At 40.5% G+C, this 19467-nt stretch overlaps 1 protein-coding gene across 2 annotated transcripts; it reads left to right on the forward strand.

Annotated features, from left to right (window-relative positions):
* Positions 1-16618, forward strand: LOC132356601 (THAP domain-containing protein 1-like). Of its 2 annotated transcripts, none has more exons than XM_059909487.1 (5): positions 1-85; positions 8912-9099; positions 9504-9742; positions 15232-15427; positions 15979-16618. In XM_059909487.1, the coding sequence occupies exons 3-5, from the start codon at positions 9705-9707 to the stop codon at positions 16351-16353; spliced, it is 609 nt and encodes a 202-aa protein (XP_059765470.1). In that variant the 5' UTR covers positions 1-85; positions 8912-9099; positions 9504-9704; the 3' UTR covers positions 16354-16618. The 2 variants fall into 2 exon arrangements, with proteins under 2 accessions (XP_059765470.1, XP_059765471.1); XM_059909488.1 differs by having other exon boundaries at positions 53-85; positions 8915-9099.
* Positions 16619-19467: the final 2849 nt, after the last annotated feature.

The following is a 19467-nucleotide window of genomic DNA, read 5'->3' on the forward strand; positions in this document are numbered from 1 at the left end:
GAGGACGTCAGTGCACTCGCCGTGCGTCCTCTCGCAGCCCCGCCTCCCATGGGGACCCGGCCTGAGGAGCAGGGCAGCCGGAAAGGTAGGAGGTGGGGAGAATTTGGGGTTTCCAAAAAGCGTTTGCTGACTGATCCAAGCGAAAGTGAGACATGGTTGTATCAACGCATTTTTTTTTTAATATTTAATTGCGGGGGAGCGGGCGGCGGGCGGAGGCGGCGGACGATGCGCCGGGAGGGGGCTGCGGCCCAGCGGCGGCGCCCGGCCGCGCGCCCCGCGCCTCCGGCCCGCCGTATTCCCGGGGAAAGTTTGTGGGGAGTTGCTGTGGGGGTGAAGCGCCTGCCTCTCCAGGAGGAGCCGCCGCCGCCACTTCCACCGGCGCGGCGGAGCCGGGGCTGGTGGCGCTGTGGTGCCGCCGGCTCGGGGGAGGGTCAGAGCGGCCACCGGCGGCGGCGGCGGCGCGGCCCGGCTCCGGCCAGGCGGGCGGGTGGCCGTTCGAGCGTCCGCGCTCCCCGGCCGGGCCGGGCCCCGGCCGCGGCCCCCGGCTGTCAGCGGGCGGGGACCGCGCCGCCGCTCCCCCGCCAGGCGTGGGGCGCCCAGCGCGGACCCCGGGGTTTGTTTACGTCCGGGCGGGTGCCCGGGGGCCACCCGCAAACCCCGCAGCCGCCCCGCTCTTTTGTGTGCCTGCAGGAGCGGCGCGGAACCGGCCCCTCCACGGCCGGGGACCCCCGTAGGGGCGCTTGGAGAAACTTGCTAGGGGCGGCGGGCGCCGCGCACGCGGAGCCCGGGTGTCGGGTGTCCCGGGGGCGCGGGTACGGTCGCTGGAGGAGGAGTGCAACTTTCCCCGAACGCAGGCCCGGCTCTGCGCCCGGACGCGCGGTCTGTCCGGACCGGGGGCGCTTGCTCCCCGGCGCCTGTCCGGGCGGCCCTCTCCCCGCGCCCAGGAGCTCCCGCGGACCCCAGTAAACACCACCCCTCCCCCGCTTTCTCTGACCCTCTCCTCCGAGGCCCTGTCCTCCCAGCAGGGTCCGCGGGGTGCAATGGACCGCGCGGCGGGTCCGCTTCGAAATGTCTACTCCGATCGGGTTCTCGAAAGCAAAGCCCCGGGGGCCTCGTTGGACTGTGGTGTGCCGGGCCGTGGTCCACGCGCCGAGCCCCGGGCGCCGAGGGGGCATCGTGCTGGGGCTCCACATCCGGCGCCCGAGCCGCAGCCGTGCCCAGAGGGCGCGTTCCTGCCTGTCAACCCCCACCCAGGGGAGCGGCGCGCCCTCGGGGTCCGCCCGGGACCTGCCAGCTCCTCGCTCGCGGCGCTTGGATGGCCCTGGGACTCTGCCAGGTGGATGTTGTGCATAGTTGGAGCCAAGTTGAAGTCTCATCAGCGCTTTCTAGAAACTTTTGCCATCCTGATGGTTTTAAAGAGGCACTTCAGCGTTGTGATTTTTCTCTGATCACCGAACTAAAACCCCCAACAAATGGAAGATGTTAGCATTTTTCATTCCAAGAAGACCACAGTTTGATAGTCTCGAGAGCTCATCAGGAGACCACCTGGGACCAGATTAAAGGAACCAAGAGAAGCTTATTAGGAGAAGACCACCTGAGGCCAGATTAAAGGAGTGCACGCCCTGCACACACCATAATCTTTATCAGTAACCCGCCCTTGAACCATTGCTATAACACTCTTCACCAAATCCTCCCGGTTTAGGGACACACAGTTTTGAGGGGCACGAGCCCGCTGTGTGCCCCTTTGCCTGGCAGAGCAATAAAGCTATTCTTTTCTACTTCACCCAGAAAAAAAAAAAAAAAATTTAATTGCGGTGGTTAATTTTTTTATTAATTAATTTTTAAAAATTTAATGTTACATATTTATATATAAATTTATTTATATTTATATATATTTTTTTTTATATTTATATTTAATTAATTTTATATAATTTAATTTTTAATTAATTAATTAATTTTTCGCTGTGTTGGGTCTTCGTCTCTGTGTGAGGGCTTTCTCTTGTTGTGGCAAGTGGGGGGGCCACTCTTCATCGCGGTGCGCGGGCCTCTCACCGTCGCGGCCTCTCTTGTTGCAGAGCACAGGCTCCAGACTCAACGTATTTTAAAAGTAGTAAAACTCCCCATAAGTGTCTGTGCTCGCCCTGCCCAGGAGAGAGCGTGCCCTCCGTGAGGGACACGTGAAAGGCTGAGTGAACGTCTGCCTGTGGTCTGTTACCTGGTGCACGGGTGTGTGAATTTCTGCAGAGAGCTCTCAATTTCTGTAGTTTCTGCTGACTTGACAGGGTGGTTGGCAAATGGTGACATGTTCCATGCATTCAGGACATGATCGTGGTTACTAATAATCACTTTGTTCTCTCTGTGCATGTCTGTGTCCTAATATATTCTTTTAATAAGGACCCCAGTCATATTGGACTAGAGCCCGCTCATTTGACCTCAGTTACCTATTTAAGGGCCTTATCTCCAAATACAGTCATATTACGAGGTATTGGGGGTTAAGACTTCCACATATTAACTTGAGCAGGACACAATTCAGCTGATAATAGAAGGTAAGAGTAATTTAAGCAAGTAAGTAACTATTTTTTAAAGTGAGTTGCTTAAAGATATGAATTGACTCAAGAACAACAAGAAGAAATTACATAACACTGTACGTTATACAAAGGTATTAAATTAATCATCATAACATCCTGTGAGATCCGCATGAAATCAGACTAAACAAGATTAAGCAACTTTTCCAGAGTTGTATAGTTAGTACTTTACAGAATTTAAACCAGGTATTTTCCCAGTTCCATTCTACATTATATTTTCATTTCATTATTTGAAATGAATTTTGAGTCTTCATTTTGCTTAGTTTCTGAAGTTCTATGGGGATAGAATGGAGTTGGATATTTTCAGTGACATTCACACATGGGGAAGGAAATTGAGTCCAGAAGCTTCCGCGATGTTTCCATGGAGAACGCTAACAGAACCAGAAACACCGTTATCCTTTTGGTTCAGTCATCTTTCATAACACACTACAAGAATTAATTTTAAGAAGCCCAGTGTTTTCCAAACTTTCACCAATGGGCTCTGTAGGGTCCTCTAATAATATCTAAGAGACTCATTAGTTTCACATTCCAAGCCACTTCAGACCAGGAGTTCTGATTGTTCTTCGTGAGAAAATCAAGTGACAATCATAACTCGTAATTTAAGATGGTTTCTTCAGGGCCCAAGCAAAACCTAATACACAGTAATAATCATTGTTAATTGCATCTTTGACAATGATTAATCGGGTATCAAAGAGGTGTATAAATTGGCAGAAATTTTGATCAAAGAGAAACATAGGCCACAGATGTTTAATTAATGCTCAATTATTTCTGAGTTTAACTTTGGTTAAGCTAATTTTCCTTCTTCTAGACAATTTCCAATTCACCTCTACAAAGAGACCAGAATAATCACCTTCCAATACAAGATTTATTGTGTTCCTTTAGCTAAGAGCCTACAGTGACTTGTACATTCTCTCCACAAAGTTTTGCTATGAGAGAAAAGGAGCCATTATATTTTGTCTTGAATTAGATATGCCACCATACTTGACTTAGCTCATCTTACTGGAAGCACTTTGAGGGCAGATCCTACAGTCCTGTCGTACATCCTCTACAGCATCAAGCCAAGGGAATCACACATAGTTACAGCTGGAAAAACACTTGTTCTGGGTTGATATGTTTAGCCTTTACCACCAAGACTTTATCACCAAGACCTACCTTTACAGTCTCTAAACAGAAGACCTTCTTGCCTTCTGTTTTCATATTGACTAGGAATGTAAAGGGAAGAACTGAGAAGTAGCCATAGTCGGCTAGCAGCCAGCCCAGATAAATCATCTGTGGAGATATTGTTTCTTTCAAAAGATATAAACATAAGAGGAAGTCCTAGAGTTTGTCACAATTGTGCCTAATTGTGCCTAAAATTCCATGAAAACCTAGAAATCCAGATGCAGATCAGTAACATATTGGTTAAATAAGCTGTTCTGTTCATGCAATGGACAAGTGTACAGACATTAAGAAGAACGAGATACTCTTTTCTGTGAGACTCTCTTTTCACTGAACTCATCAGTGCTGCAAAGACAATGTTACATAATAGTTTTTCTTTAACATTATATCAGGCATCTTCATCTTGTCCTGTATTTATTGCCAGTGTTACTAAAGGTTATCATTTATCTCTTTCTCTTTTAGATATATAATTTATTCTTACGTGGAAGCATTCATCAACCCCTATTTTACTATTTCTTTTGAATTAGAAATGAATATTGAATTTTATAAAATGTCTTTGGGGGATATTTCAACTGATTGTATAGTTTTGTTCTCTTTTGACCTTGTTATATGGTAAATTATATTTGGTTATTTTATATTATGCTATTTATTATATATGGTATTATGTTTACTAATTACATTTATTATATTAGAATTACATTATAGTTAAGGTAGCATTTTGTTTCAGATAGACAAAACAACCAGTGGAATAGGAAGCATCTTAAAATTAGATGCAAGAGTTACCGTAAGGGATTTGAGATTAAAATAAAATTGACATTTTGGATCAGTAGCCAAACTTATTCAACAAAAGTGGGAAAATATGGCTATCATTAATAAATTCTAGATAGAGCAACTAGTTAAAAGTAAAAACATCATGAAACTGTAAAGGTATCAGAAACCTGGGAGACTTGAAATAAATTATTCATGAGGAACACCTTTCTAAGATACAAAGAGAAAAGGATACATTTAATTATATAAGAATTAAAATTTTCCTCATGGCAAAATGCACTACAAAGGTCAGAAAACAATCAAAAGAAATTGGGAAATATATTTAGAAATAGATATGCTCTCTTTACAACTTTTGAGAGAAGCACATGTTTCTTTTTCCTTTAACCTGTTATGTGGGTATTAACCTATAATGTAAGTGCATGGTTCCTTTCCTTTAACCTGTAATGTGAGATTTCATCTGTATGGTAAGTGCATGGTTCCTTTCCTTTCATCTGTAATGTGAGTGTCAGCATGGGGCACTGTTTCCAAGCACAGACTTTGGATGTTCCTGTACTGGTCCCATCACTGACCATCCACAAAAACTTGCAAATGTTGCTTTACTTTCCTGGGGGTTAGAGTCTTAGCTAAGAAATGGAAGCAAAATAGAACCTTTCCCCAGGGATAATAGAAGGTTTAAAGGAGTAAATATGTAAATGACTTACAACAGTGCCTAGTACAAGAGAGATCAATATAAGTACTTATCAATTTTTTAAAGAGACAGATGAAAGAAATAAAATGTGATTTCAATCTATTGATATGTATTCTTGACATTAAGCTACCTTTTCATTCATTGGATGACCTAACTTGCTCATGCTTTTTCTTACTCTAGTGAACCTGGGTAGCTAATATCATAGCTTAAAATGTTTGCTTTTATATTTACAAGTAAATTTGACCTGTAAATTTCTTTTTCCTTACAGTCCTAATCTATTTTCAGTATTAAGATTATATAGACTTCCTAAGATGAATAAAGGAGCATTCTTCTTTTGCTACTCTCTAGAAGTTTTTCTTTATTAATACTGATGTTATCTGTTTAATAGAAGTTTGATAGAATTCCCCACCCAAACGTTCTGGGTGGGTCTGGTATTTTCTTGGTGAAAGATTGTAAACTATTGACTTAATTCCTTTACTGGTGAAAGAACTCCAGCTATATATTTCCTCTTGTGTCAGTTTTGGTAAACTTTAGGAGCTAGGAAATTGTCCACTTTACATAAATGTTCAAATTTACTGGCATTTCGTATATTCTCTGTTTGTACTCTCTGCTATAACATTGTCCTGATTCTTTCTGTGCATTATTTACTTACGTTTTTGCTTTGCTTAATCGAAGTGTGTTTTTAAAATCTTTTCAAAGAGTATTCTTTTGACTTACTAAATCACCTCAATTTTATACTTTTTTCTGTTTTATTAAGTTCTGCTCATATCTTTATTATCTGTTTTTTCTATGTTCTCAGGGTTTATTGTTCTGCTTTTCTGATGTCAATTAAAACACTTGGTTATTAATTTTAATAAATCTTTTTAGTTATAAATAGTTGCAGTTTTTGAAGATGCCAGCTTAGTTGTAAGTATCTAAGGGTCAGCACCTCCACATTGTTGCTGGCCTAAGCCTTAGTGCACCCTATAGCAATGTATATATTGACATTTTTTCCCCTCGACTTTCTGTGTTTTGCTACTTCTCACTTTTCTTTGGAGAGAAGCCCTCTGAAATATCCTTTAGTTATTTTACAGCCAATAAGTCTTTAAAATATGTGTATTTTTTTAAGATAAATCTACTTATATAATTAGGCAGAAAATCTGATTTGCCATATTTTTAAAAACAGCATAATTTCACTCTTCTCCATGATTAATCTGCTGTTTTACACAAGCTTTGAGTTTTTAGCTTTATCAATGACATGTACTTTAGAAATTTTTTAAAGAGCCTACCCACTCTTTTAAAACATCCTGTTCCTTGTTTCAGTTCTAGTTTTATGTCTATTTTCTGCCTTGCACCTGATAATTCCAACATTCAATGGATGGCCTTGGGAATCTAATTCTGGTATTGATTGTTTTTGCTGATTCTCTCCCATTGTAGCTGATTTCTTCATTATTGTGTAAATTTAGATCATGAGCTCATGTTTAGCTAAACTTTATCTGTGGGAACGCTATAGGCCTGGGTTGAAGGTCTACCTCTCCAGAGAGTGTTTAGTTCTGTGTTTGGAATACCACCCATCTGGGAGCATTTTAAGGTAATTTCTTCCCTTCTGTTTGCAAGACCGCAAATAAATTTGCAACCCAAACACTGTGAACACAGATCTGGGGTTCAGAATTCTCAAGATTTCCTACCTGTTTCCTACCCAGAGCAGACACCAAGAGAATTTGGTCTTAGTCTCCCTTTGCCAGCAGGTATTTTTTTTACTGGCACACCCTTTCATTAAAGGTGAACCTAGGGATAGATAGGTTTAGTTCTAACTTCCCATCTAGGAGGGATGGAGTCTTATCTCCTGCCTCCCATGTGGTCATGGCCATTTTAACAAGTCTCTGTCAGGTCAGGTGTGTCATTAAACTATGGCCTGTATTCCAAATCCAGACAGCTGCCTATTTTTTATGGCCTATGAGCTATGAATAATGTTCACATTTTAACTGCTAATAGTTTAAATGGTTACTTAAGTACCTAAATAATATCCTCAATTTTGCCTCTTTGGTCCACAAAGCCTAAAATATTTGCTATTTCGCTCCATAAAAACAGGATTGCCAGCTTCTGTTCTAAGCTATCAAGATCTTCAGTCCACTCTTAATATAGCTATAACTCACACATGTACCCCCCTTCTTTCAGGGGTCCTGGAAATTTCTATGGCACACTTCAAAAATCAGACATGCACTTAAAAATAAGTTGTTTACATTTAACCTAGCATACCGAACTCTTTTCTTTTAGGAGAGTTATTCAAGTAATCTTGCCCACCATATTCTTCAGAGCCTCATTAATAATGGCAAAAATTAAAACAACTTAACATTCAACAAATGGGAATTGTTCATAACAATTATAGAAGCACATACAGTAGAAAACTATAAACTGTTCTTGAAACGGTGAGACATAACTAGTTTTATTCTTCGAGAACTATGTTTATTTAGGTCTCTTTTGTTTAAATAAGTATATTTTTGTGTATGTATATATATAATCATGTATTTATACACACATACATTATTTATATGATATATTTATATAAATATGTGAAATACATACCTTTGATTTATATTTGTCTACATACACAGGAATATAATTATATATGTATATACATTGAACTGAAAAGTGGTAGTATACATATATATTGTGTATAAATGTGTGTATATGTGCATGTGTAGAAAAACAGGTTGAGAGATATGTAAGCATGATTTAGACAGGGTTGAAGATTTTAAAAGTAGTTATGTGTAGGTAGTGAGATTATGGCCCATTTGATTTAAAATATTGCATATTTTTACATCAATTGTTATGAACAGATTCCTACGTAAATAAAATTATAAATAGTTATACATACTTGTATGTGTAGTGTATAATTAAAATATATATACTTTTATATAAGTATATTTATATAATACACTTGTCTTATAATGATACATTATGTATTGTGTTATATAGAATACATTAAATATAATGTATTATATCAGATAATAATGATATATTTCTATATTATGATATAATTGTTTTATAATCAATATTACATGATATATTAATACTGTGAACATATTAAACATATAAATACATTGCATTAGTCATATAGTTTGTGTACAATATATGCTATGCAAAAGTACATATTAATATAATACATAATTGTTATACATTCATATAAATAGTAATATATTACATTTATACACCAATATAATATTTAATATTGGTATATATATATTATATTTAATATATGCATAGCTAATGCTTTTTAAAGCCATCTGCTACAAGAAGTAGAATGAGACCAGGAGTATGGCCAAAGCAAATTCTAAAAATATTAGATTATTTATATTCACTTATATGTCATTTTCCTGGAATCTGCATCTGGCTGTTAGAGAGCACACACAGCAAAATCTCGATAAAGTGCCCAGGAGGACATGGGATCCTTTATTTACTGGGACCTCAAAGGAAACCTAGTGCTATTCAGTCCCCCATCAAAGAGCTAAGAGCAAATCTTGAAGCACCCAGTAAAAGCCAATTCAAACAAAAAAGCTTTTCCACTTCAACTTGAAAAAGTTAAGTTCCCAAGAGACCCCCTACATCAACCACCGAAGCTCATTTGGCAGTAAAAACAATAACATTCAGTGAACAACAAGAAATCTAAAACAATAGTTGTTTTAACAAAAAAAAAATCCAGCAGCTAATCAGTGTCTTTCCTGTTTGAAAGAAGGCAGTGGGAAGTGGACAGAAGACGTGATAGGAAAGATAAAAAGAAGAGGAAAAGGAAAATAAAAGTTTCCAGTTTGACAGTCAAGCTGTCTTCTGCATCCATTTCATCCAAGACCACCAAGCCAGTGTGGAGGCTTTTTCCTCCTTTCCTTTTCGTGAGAATGGTCACAACCTTGCCAGGACACGGTGAGCAAAGGGAGGGAACAGGAACGAGGAGCTGTGTGCCCAGGGCTTGGGACCTCGGGGCTGGAATACACAACACAAACACAGGATGTGACTTCTGAGCTGCTGCAGAGGCCCGGGTACTGGGGGAGGGGAGCCCTCCTCACGTCCTGGGCCAGCGGCAGGGCCAGATCAGGGGACAGGAAGTGACCAGCAACTTCCCAGGGAGAGAGCAGAGCAGTGGGGGGCTGAGGGTCTGAGCCATCCCGGGAAGGGAGGCTGCCCCCATTTTCCAGACCGTATGGGAGGGAAGCCTACCCTCGCTGGCAGCTCAGTGATAAAGGTGAAGACTTGTCTGCAAATAGACCGTGGGCTAGAAGGCTTGCAGGAGGGAAGCAGGGGTCTTGGCAGTGCGTGCTCTTCTGCAGGGAGTCCTGTGTGTGCAAATGTCCTAACGAGAGTCTCTGAGTCCATCTCGACCGGCACCTTAAGGACAGCCAGACCTTCGTCTCCTCGCGAGACGAAGTGATCTTGAAGCGGAAGGTCACAAGCCACACGAGATGCCAGCTCTGTTGCCTTTGGGCCCCTCCCAGAACCCTGACTCCAGTGCAACCAAAGCAGTGCTTTGAATGGTTCTCATGGGGCGGGGCATGCCAGGTAACGCCAGGTATGTGTCCTGCGCTCCATATCCCTCCACTGGTAGAGGTTTGGGTTTGGGGAGTTTTTTTTTTTTTTTTTTTAACAAAGAGGGATGTATCTAAATTAAGAGCTGCACTATTCACAATAGCCCAGACATGGAAGCAACCTAAGTGTCCTTCGACAGAGGAATGGATAAGGAAGATGTGGTACATGTATACAATAGAATATTACTCAGCCATAAAAAAGAATGAAATAATGTCATTTGCAGCAACTTCAGGGGACCTAGAGATGATCATAGTAAGTGAAGTCAGTCAGAGAAAGACAAATGTCATATGATATCACTTATATGTGGAATCTAAAATATGATACAAATGAACTTATTTATAAAACAGAAACAGACCCACAGATATAGAAATCAAACTTATAGTTACCAAAGGAGAAGGAGGTGAGGGATAAATTAGGAGATTGGTATTAGCAGATACAAACTACTATATATAAAATAAGCAAGGTCCTACTGTATAGCACAGGGAACTATATTCAATAACCTGTAATAAACCATAATGGAAAAGACTCTGATAAAGAATATATATATATATATATATATATATATATGTGTGTGTGTGTGTAACCGAATCACTTTGCTGTACACCTGAAACTAACACAACATTGTAAATCAACTATACTTCAATTTAAAAAATAAAATAAAATAAATTAAGGGCTGCCAATGGAGACTTCTCCTTCCCCAGCTCTTACGGGAATTGCTCTTGAAAAAGACTCAGAATGGATTTACTTATTGAGTACCTATGCATGTGAAACACCATGCCAAGCATCATGAGAAGGATACAGAAATGAAGATGATTTTGGTGATGCTTGTAATCTGGTAAAGGAGACAAACATACATAAATCACCAGCATCAGGCAGACAACAGTTACACAAGACCATGGAAGATAAAAAGGGACTTTTTTCCTCCTGGGAGGATGGAGCACGTTGGCACGGACTTGGCAGTCAGAGGAGCGTAGGGCCGTAGCTGTGGGAGAGGCTTTCTATCAGGACCCAAGCTGGGAGGAGGGGAACAGTAGGAAACTGACTACTTGGGTGTGGTTAGAGTTGGCCTTGGATGGAGGGTGTGGTAGGAGGGGAGAGAGAGAGAGTAGCGTCGGGTAACAGGCTGAGGTTTGGACTCAGTTCTCTGTGAAAGAGGCAGCAGCGATTTTTTTTTTTTTTTTTTGGTTATAGAATTATTTTATTCAGTGATATTCAAGACATTATTCGGTCATGGCCTTATATTCACAGTTTCAAGTTGGAAATAATTCAGAAATAATGATTAACATTTGGAAATTAGCTATTAGTTATGGATTCAGAGGAAAAAAGAGCTTTTGCTGAGTGAGTCATAAAGGATGCTAATCACATTAAAAACAAATTTAGTAAATAGTATCAGTCAACCATGCAAATAGATGAAAAATATTTACCAGCCCACGAAGTGTTTTACCAGCCCTTCTGCTTTTGTGACATCCCAAATGTAGTGAATGTTTTTTAAAATGGGAGCAAGGCTGTCTGGATGGGGTTGGCACAGAGCGGGGAGGCCCACCGGGAGCCATTGCGAGAGTCCAGGAGGGAGGGGGGGGTGCTTGAGCCGTGGGGAGGGGATCCTCGGGGTCCTAGTTACCCCGCATCCTTCTCAGCGGAGCCTCAGGGAGCCAAGCGTGTCCAGGTGGAGATACAGCAGCTCCGTCCATACCGAGGGGAACAGTGGCCACAGTGCATCCAAGGACACACGTGGGTGGTCCTGTGTTATATGTTTCTCTGGATTTGTGCTACAACCTGGGGTCTGCAGTCACAACCCTTTCTTCTAGATGCTTTAGTGAAGGGGGAGAGAAAGACCAGAGAATAAGCCAGACCCATGTTTGGGGGTAGCAGGGAGCCGGCAACACTCTACAAGCCCAGTTGAATGGGGATGCAGGCTGAGCGTTTTAGATTTGACAAAGGTTTATTATGTGCTGTGCTGGCAATGTGCTGTGCCTCCACCCCCAGATCCGCCGTGTTACATGCCCAGGGGGCTCCCTTGTTGTCTGCTCTAGAGTTGGGCTTGACCTGCTTCGAAGGAGTCGGACTTCGAACACCTGCTCACACGCTGTACCAAGTGGCATCACTCACTGTCTCTGGGAACAATAAATTCTTGTCAGTGTGCCAGCTGCTTCCTGCCAGGACCCTGACAAAGGTACTATGCATCCTCTGTACCTACTGTTAATCCTCACAGCCCTGGGAGGCAGTCTTTCCATTTCGTAGATAAGGAAAGTGAGGCACAGGAGAGGCTACCGGACCAGACCTGGCCTGGGGGCCGCCAGGAGCAGCGCTGTCTGGACGCACAGAAGATGGGGTGGCTCTGGCGCCACCCGCCCCCTCCGCCCGGGCGACTGGGGACACTCCTCCTTGGGAGGCGTGAAATGGGAAGGTCCTGGTGACCTTGGCCACGGCAGGGAGGACAGCTTCCTTGGACCTACAGCCAAGCTTGCCTGAGTGAAAAATAAACTTCTACGTGTCCGCCGAGAGATGGGTTAGCTCAGGACCCATCCTGAGCAACACGCTTCTCTAAGTCACTTAACCAGTGAACGGCAGGACCAGGTTACAGGCAGGATACGGACAGGATGCAGGAACTAATTAGGAGGAAGAAAAAACCCCCCATGGTGCTATGTCAGTTGAAACCAGGGCCCGGGGCATTTTCTCTTGCTCACTTTTTCCACAGCTGTTCTGCTGTTACTAACATCACTACCCATAACATTAGGAACTTAAGTTTCTCGAGTGCTCCACGCTTGCCAAGAAATGTGTTGAAGGCTTTACCTTATCTCATCTGGTCCTCCGCTGAGATGTGCACTGTTATTATCTATGTTTCTCATTTCAGGGAGCTGAGCTCAGAGAGGTTAAGTAATTTTCCAAGTTCACCTGGGTGGTAAGCGTCAGCACTGGGGTTTTAACTCAGAGTGTGTGACATTACTTTCTACTGCTTCCCAAGACCAAGGCCAATGCCAACAAGGAAAGGAGGTGTGAAAATGCAAACACACACAGACACACATCGAACCACTTAGGATGGAAGGGAGCAGATCCAAAGAACCCTGAATGTTGAAAACATTCCCCCAAGGTCCTGCCACAGTATCTGAGCATGTGCTCGCACCAGCCAAGATGAAGACGTTTTCCATCAGTGGTTTTGAGCTGCTCTGAAGAACCCCATTGCTGCTCCTGCACTTGACACAGTTTCTGTTTTGCAGGGCCAATGGGTCAGGTTTGAGGAACTAGCTTGTTTTAGCTTGCTCACTACGGTAGCCACCTAAGCCCAGGCAACCACAGGGTCTTAGTCCTGGTGGGACAATCACGCCCCAGCAATTGCAAGTGCCACCGTGCAAACCATTCTTCTGGGAGACAATTAAATTTAGCTACGAGTGGGCCTGACCTGGTTAGCATCCAGTATCCAGGGACCCATCCCACACACATGTGACATTAACCACATCGCCCAACGCACCTCATCCTCTTACTTAGCAATATCATTTTTCCTCTACGATCCTGTTTATTTCTTTATGTGTCTTCCATTTGGCCCATATAATTACACTATGCTAGCAAGGAATTCATGTTAGCAGAGCAAGGATATATCCTTTTTTAAATGAAATTATATAAGATTAAGTTCCCTAGGGACTTCCAAAGTGAAGGAGTACGTCTGGAGATGGAGATGTGATCAAAGGCATTCAGTTCCCACCTCCCCATTTCTAATGATATGGCAGAGGGAATCCAAACATAGGGAACACCCTTCATTGGCACTGCAGACTCGTTAAGGATGACATTCACACATCAGAACTACTGAGTTTCTGCTGGCTGTTAAATAGTTGATTTAATCGAAAGAAGGGCTAACCTGCCTCTCAGCCCTTATCTAAAAGAACAGATTTGGGAAGTAAATGGGAAAGATCTTGACCTCAGAAAGAACCTGCATTGTAGTCCTTGGGTCTGGAGGCCCTGAGTGCTGAGTGGTACCAGTGACTGTATCACGTTTGTACTTCTGGAGGCGCTCCCTGCAGGAACCTTCTAGGAGTCCTTTTCTCGCTTTCTACCTGATGGCAGTGGGAACAGCTATGCTGGGCAAAGAAAAGGGACTGCCCCGATGGTGGGTTAGAGCTTCCTGACCACAGCAGAGTCAGGCTCAGGCGTACCTCACTTGGAAGAGGAACTGTGGGACACAGATTCAAAACACCCTTTTTTGGCTTCTTTCCAATCCCCCCAGCTCACTAAATCCTTGACCTGGAAGAATAAAATCACAATAAGTTTAAGCTCTTCCTAGCTCCCTTTATCTGGGTCTAATGTACATATTTCAGTTGATTAAGAGGTAATTCGAAATGAATACTTTTCTTTATTTCTTTCTCACTATGATTTGACTAATTTGATTGATTCATATTTGTCAGACTGATTCTGAGCGAACCAAAAGCTTCTTTTTCTCAGTACATAGTTATAAATGTGCAATTTTGTTTTACAATACACAGAAAATCACTGGTGAAAAAATAATTAATACAAATTCACTCTATAGCATGTATTTTTACCTGAAACTTTTAGTGTCTTCAGTATAAAAGTTAAGCATTAAAAACTGAGATAAACAGATAGTGGACCTATACGATTTACCCTTGTGTATTTAGATGTGTGTGGAATCCCTGTATCTGTTAGTGAAGGTTATTTACAATATCGCTGCACATGAACCTCGACCCCAGCCTCCCATCATTTAACTCTGCCACCTGCGTGCATCTATCCACATGGCTACCTTTTAATAAGAATATTTTTATATTATGTAAATTCTTAATCAGCATGTCCTGTTTAGATTGTGGAAGTCATTGTATCTGACATTCTTATAACTGCTATGTGATCAATCAGATTCCTGTAAGAAATATTGCTTTTTAAGAAGAACGAAGATACCATGCTGGGAGGGGTGACTTATATTCCACATTAGTGGTGGTCACTTTAGTGATAGGATTTTAAAAGAAGTACATTTTTTAAAAATTTACTTGATTCAAGTCTAGTTGATTTACAATGTTGTGTTAGTTTCTGCTGTACAGCAAAGTGATTCAGTTATGCATATGTATACATTCTTTTTCATATTCTTTTCCATTATGGTTTATCTCAGGATACTGAATATAGTTCCCTGTGCTATACAGTAGGACCTTGTTGTTTATCCATTCTCTATATGTAATAGTTCGCATCTGCTAATCCCAAACTCCCACTCCATACCTCCCCCTCTCCCACCCTTGGCAACCACAAGTCTGTTTTCTATGTCAAAACAAATACATTCTCAACAAACTAAGGTAGTAAGGACACAACTAAACACTGTCAAAAAAAAAAAAAAAAAGATTCGCAGGGCTGGTGTTTTAATCAAATTCCTCCTTGGTGTGTTAACACCAATGTAAGCTAGTTCTTTTCTAAGCAGGAAAGTCTGGGTGTGCCTTTTTTTTTTGAATAATGTTGGAAAACTGAATTATGTCCTCTTCTTAGGTTTCCTCTTACTCGACCCAGTCTTTGTAAAAAATGGGAGGCAGCCGTCAGAAGGAAAAACTTGAAGCCCACCAAGTACAGCAGCATTTGCTCAGAACACTTTACTCCGGACTGCTTTAAGAGGGAGTGCAACAGCAAGTTACTGAAAGAGGACGCTGTCCCCACAATATTTCTTTGTACTGAACCACATGACAAGGTAATAAGTGTTTTAAAATATTGGGTGGTTTTCTGTTTATAAAATTAATGTGTTCACTGTGGAAAATTTGGAAAATCCAGAGTAGTGTTAAGAGAATAAATGTTGCCTGGAACCCATCACTTGTAAATAACCACTGTTAAAAAGTGAAATACTTTTTAAAAATACAAAGTGCAGTTTATTAACGTTAAATATCCTCACGCTAAGAAACTCAATCTAGCTTCATAACTTACTTTGAGATCACTCTGTAGTCCTACTTACATGTTGATAAGTTTTGATTTTTCTTTGTCAGTGATAGTTCAGTTCCAAAGTATTTTTCCCCTCAGTTTTAAGTGCTTAGTATTTAATTAAATCTTAATAATCATTCTGTGTTTCTTGCACCCCATTTCTACTTCAGAAGGAAAAGTACAATTAAAACTTGAACTGTTTTCTCATTTTAGAATGTTTCTATACCGAGGAGACAGAAATGAGTCTAGTATTCTTAAATTCCACAGATGAGTTCCTGTGAACTGTTTCGTCATGAAACTGAAACGTGCTCTGCATCTTTGTTTTAGAAGGAAGATCTTCCGGAGCCCCAAGAACAGCTTCCCCGACCTCCTTCAACACCCCCCGTTTCCCAGGTCGATGCTGCTATCGGGTTACTCATGCCTCCTCTTCAGACCCCTGATAACCTCTCCGTGTTCTGTGACCACAACTGCACTGTGGAGGACACCATGCACCAGAGGAAGAGGATTCACCAGCTCGAACAGCAAGTAGAGAAGCTCAGAAAGCAGCTCCAGGACGCACAGCAGCGGTGCAGAAGACAGGAGCGGCAGCTGGAGAAGCTGGAAGAGGTCGTGCACTTCCAGAAGGAGAAAGACGACATCTCCGAGAGGGGTTATGTGATTCTACCAAATGACTATTTTGAAATAGTTGAAGTCCCGGCATGAAGAGTGAAATCTGTGTTGGTGTTCAATGGGGCAATACCACCTGCCCTCTTCTAGCCTGTAGAGGAGTTTCATTTGAAAAAAATTACACTTGGTCACTTGTGTAAAAACAATTCAGAATATTTTTTAAAAGAATAAATTAGATATATACTGTAAAACTGTAAATGTTTTGTTTGTAATTTCAGGGTTTTTACATTTTAACAAAATATTTTTAAAATTATAAACTAGCTTCATTGTAAGTTGGTTTCAAGATTGGGGATTTTTGTTTCTTAATTTGAGTATTTATAGAAATGATATGAAAATAAAAAGTAAAGAGAATGATAACAGTGCAGTAAGGATGATTTAAGTTTAAAGTTTAAAATTTTAAATGAACAGTTTATTGAGAGAACTTAGTCACATTTTAAATCAGAAGCATGGGGCAATAACTTCTCAGTATATATATATATATATATATATATATATATATATATATATATATATATATATTCTTATTTGTAAAGTCAGCAGATTCATTTATCTTTCTTAATCACTTATCAAAGATAAATTGGCAAGTCAATACTTTAAAAAAAAAAGATTGGTTGTCTTTAGAGCAGAAAATGAGTCATTCCATACCTAATCAAAATGGTTAAAAGACTTTAAAGGATGGATTTTTAAAAAGTGGACCCTTCTTTTCCCCCCACTGTCTGGCATTATAGAATTAGAAGTGTGTCTCCACTGGAAGATACACTCTCCAGTAAGCAAAGTAGGCATTGTTATCAGTGAGGTAATGACCAATGACCAATGGGGGCTGATCCATGGCTTGCCTTTTTCTATCACTGCCCCGAGCTAAGGGACATCCAGTCCTCAACTGTAGGTGTACCTGCATCCAGATCTCTGCCAGATGTGTTGTGTGGGTAGAGTTTGACTTGTTCCATAAGGTGGAAATCTTGCACTTGACTAATTGATTTTGGCAAGGCTTCGCATAAAAAATGATTTCTTCACTTTTACCACAAGTTAGAAATTACATCCCATTTACCTTAAGGAGTGATTTGCATTCAAAAGCATCCTAATAGGTAATGTTTATTTTACTTAATGCCGAGACTCAAATACTGAGGTTTCTGTTCAAACTGTGAGTTGTGTTCTGACTTTGTGAGAAAGTTTACATATATTTGAAATGAAAACCGTTCTGAGTAAACAAGTACTGCTGTAGGAATTACCTACTGAGATTTAGAGTAACTGCTCCACCTGTAATTATTTCATATTTCAAAGTGCTGCACAGACCTTTGACGGCTGTATTAAAGATAGGCAGCGGTGATGTCCAAGAGTGTCTTTTGTAGACCTGATTTTCAGTGTAATTCACTGCCATGCCAGTACTTTGATTCATGGAGATTCGACCTTTTATGAACCAGTATTTCAAAAATAGAAAATTATGATTACTTGAAATTATATCATCTGATAACACTTAGAACTAACTCTAAGGAATCAGGATTTTTTTCTAGTTATTTGTGAGTCTCATTACTGTTTTTAGAAGCCACAAAATCTGTAAGTAGTTTGTTTTTACATTTCATCTCTCCAGCGATTCCTGGAGAATATGTGGGTAAATATTTTGCAAAGTATATATCTTAAATCTAAATTGTCATCTACGTAAAAAAAATCTGTGTGTGTGTGTGTGTCCATGTCCTCAGAACCAAGAATCCAACATTGAATTGTAAAAGTGATCATCATAACTACTTAGTGTCTTAGCATTATGATTTAACCTGAAGCTACTTTTTTTTCATGAGACATAAATCCCTATTTGGAGAGAACTGAGCAAGCAGCATGTATACCAACTGTTTGCATTTAAATCATTTATTATGTTTAACACAGGGAGTTTGAGGTACAGGCACTTATTTCTGAATTTGAAAGGAACATTTGTTGAAATGTTTTAAAAATTCATTTTGTTAAAATTCATTTTGTCTATTGTATCGTTTATGACATTGCCAAGAGAAGGAGAACATTTAGGCTAAAATAGGTCCTCTTCAATCATAGTGAAACTTAGTCTGAAACAGCAAGGACAAGGTCTCAGTCTGGAACAAGTGGGGAGGAGACCCTTGTGAGTTTCACCATAGTATGAAAGATGACATTTATTTTAAGCACCGATAGTGACATCTTAAAGTTTCCATCTATGAATGATATAATTTGGCAATAATAGAAGAAATAACTTTCTTAATAGAACTGCTACGAAAACTGTAGAATTTTAGAATTAGAATGGACCTAGAAATCACTGAACGCTTGCCTAACCTCCAAACCCTGCAGAATCCCTTTGTGAAATACTCCTGACAACTGGACATCTGTCCTCTGTATGCCATTTACATTTAAGCAATTCTGTTTAGATTCTTTAAAATGGGTTTCTGGAATAGAGTAGAATTTGTTGCCACTTTTTAAAATACTTGTTTATAATGCAACTATAAACTTTGCTTTAAACTACTGCATAGTTTGAACTATCAAATTCCAAATTAAAGAAGTTTCAAAATTTTGTAAAATCTAAATGTTTATTAGTTGTGTACCTGTTATGTGTACTAAAAATAATTCTGTCATTACAGTAAAGAAACATTGGTGTCTAAAGTTATTAGCAAAAATTTTTGCTTGGAAATTCAAATACATGAGGAGATTTTTTCTTTTAACTATAATTTGTGTAATCCCTTTCTTAGAAGTATAACCATAATGGTGAAGGCAGTTCAAAGTTTCACTTGATACTTTTTTTTTTTTTAGATTGAAGTAATATTCTCTGATCATCTTTAGTTATTTAAAAAATTATGCACACATACACATACCCACAACCTATGGCTTTTATAAAGTCAGTCATAAGTGACATAATATATCTAAAAGTCCATGTGATCTATAAAAGAAAACTCCAGCTGTGTTCCAGAATTTTAAAAAGATAGCCAACTATGAATAGCATTTAAAGGAAAAAGAGAACAGATTTGCTTGTTGGGTTATTACTCTTCCTGATATTGGGGACCCTGTGAATTGGATAAGCAGTGAGTGAAGAACATTGCTCTTGGCTGATGGTAACTGGTGTTTCTGGACATGACACTTTTATATAGTCGTGTATTTAAATGCAATCCTTGATGTGAAAGAAAAATATCCAAGCAAACA

Source organism: Balaenoptera ricei, chromosome 21 (assembly GCF_028023285.1).
Source record: "Balaenoptera ricei isolate mBalRic1 chromosome 21, mBalRic1.hap2, whole genome shotgun sequence".
Classification (NCBI taxonomy): Eukaryota; Metazoa; Chordata; class Mammalia; order Artiodactyla; family Balaenopteridae; genus Balaenoptera; species Balaenoptera ricei.

What these genes read in the sequence shown, in the direction of transcription:
- LOC132356601 (XM_059909487.1), top strand. Translation starts at nt 9,705, where the DNA reads ATGGTTCTCATGGGGCGGGGCATGCCAGGTAACGCCAG. An exon ending in GGCATGCCAGGTAACGCCAG is followed by an intron (nt 9,743 to 15,231) that starts GTATGTGTCCTG and finishes TCCTCTTCTTAG; the next exon opens with GTTTCCTCTTACTCGACCCA. An exon ending in GTACTGAACCACATGACAAG is followed by an intron (nt 15,428 to 15,978) that starts GTAATAAGTGTT and finishes TCTTTGTTTTAG; the next exon opens with AAGGAAGATCTTCCGGAGCC.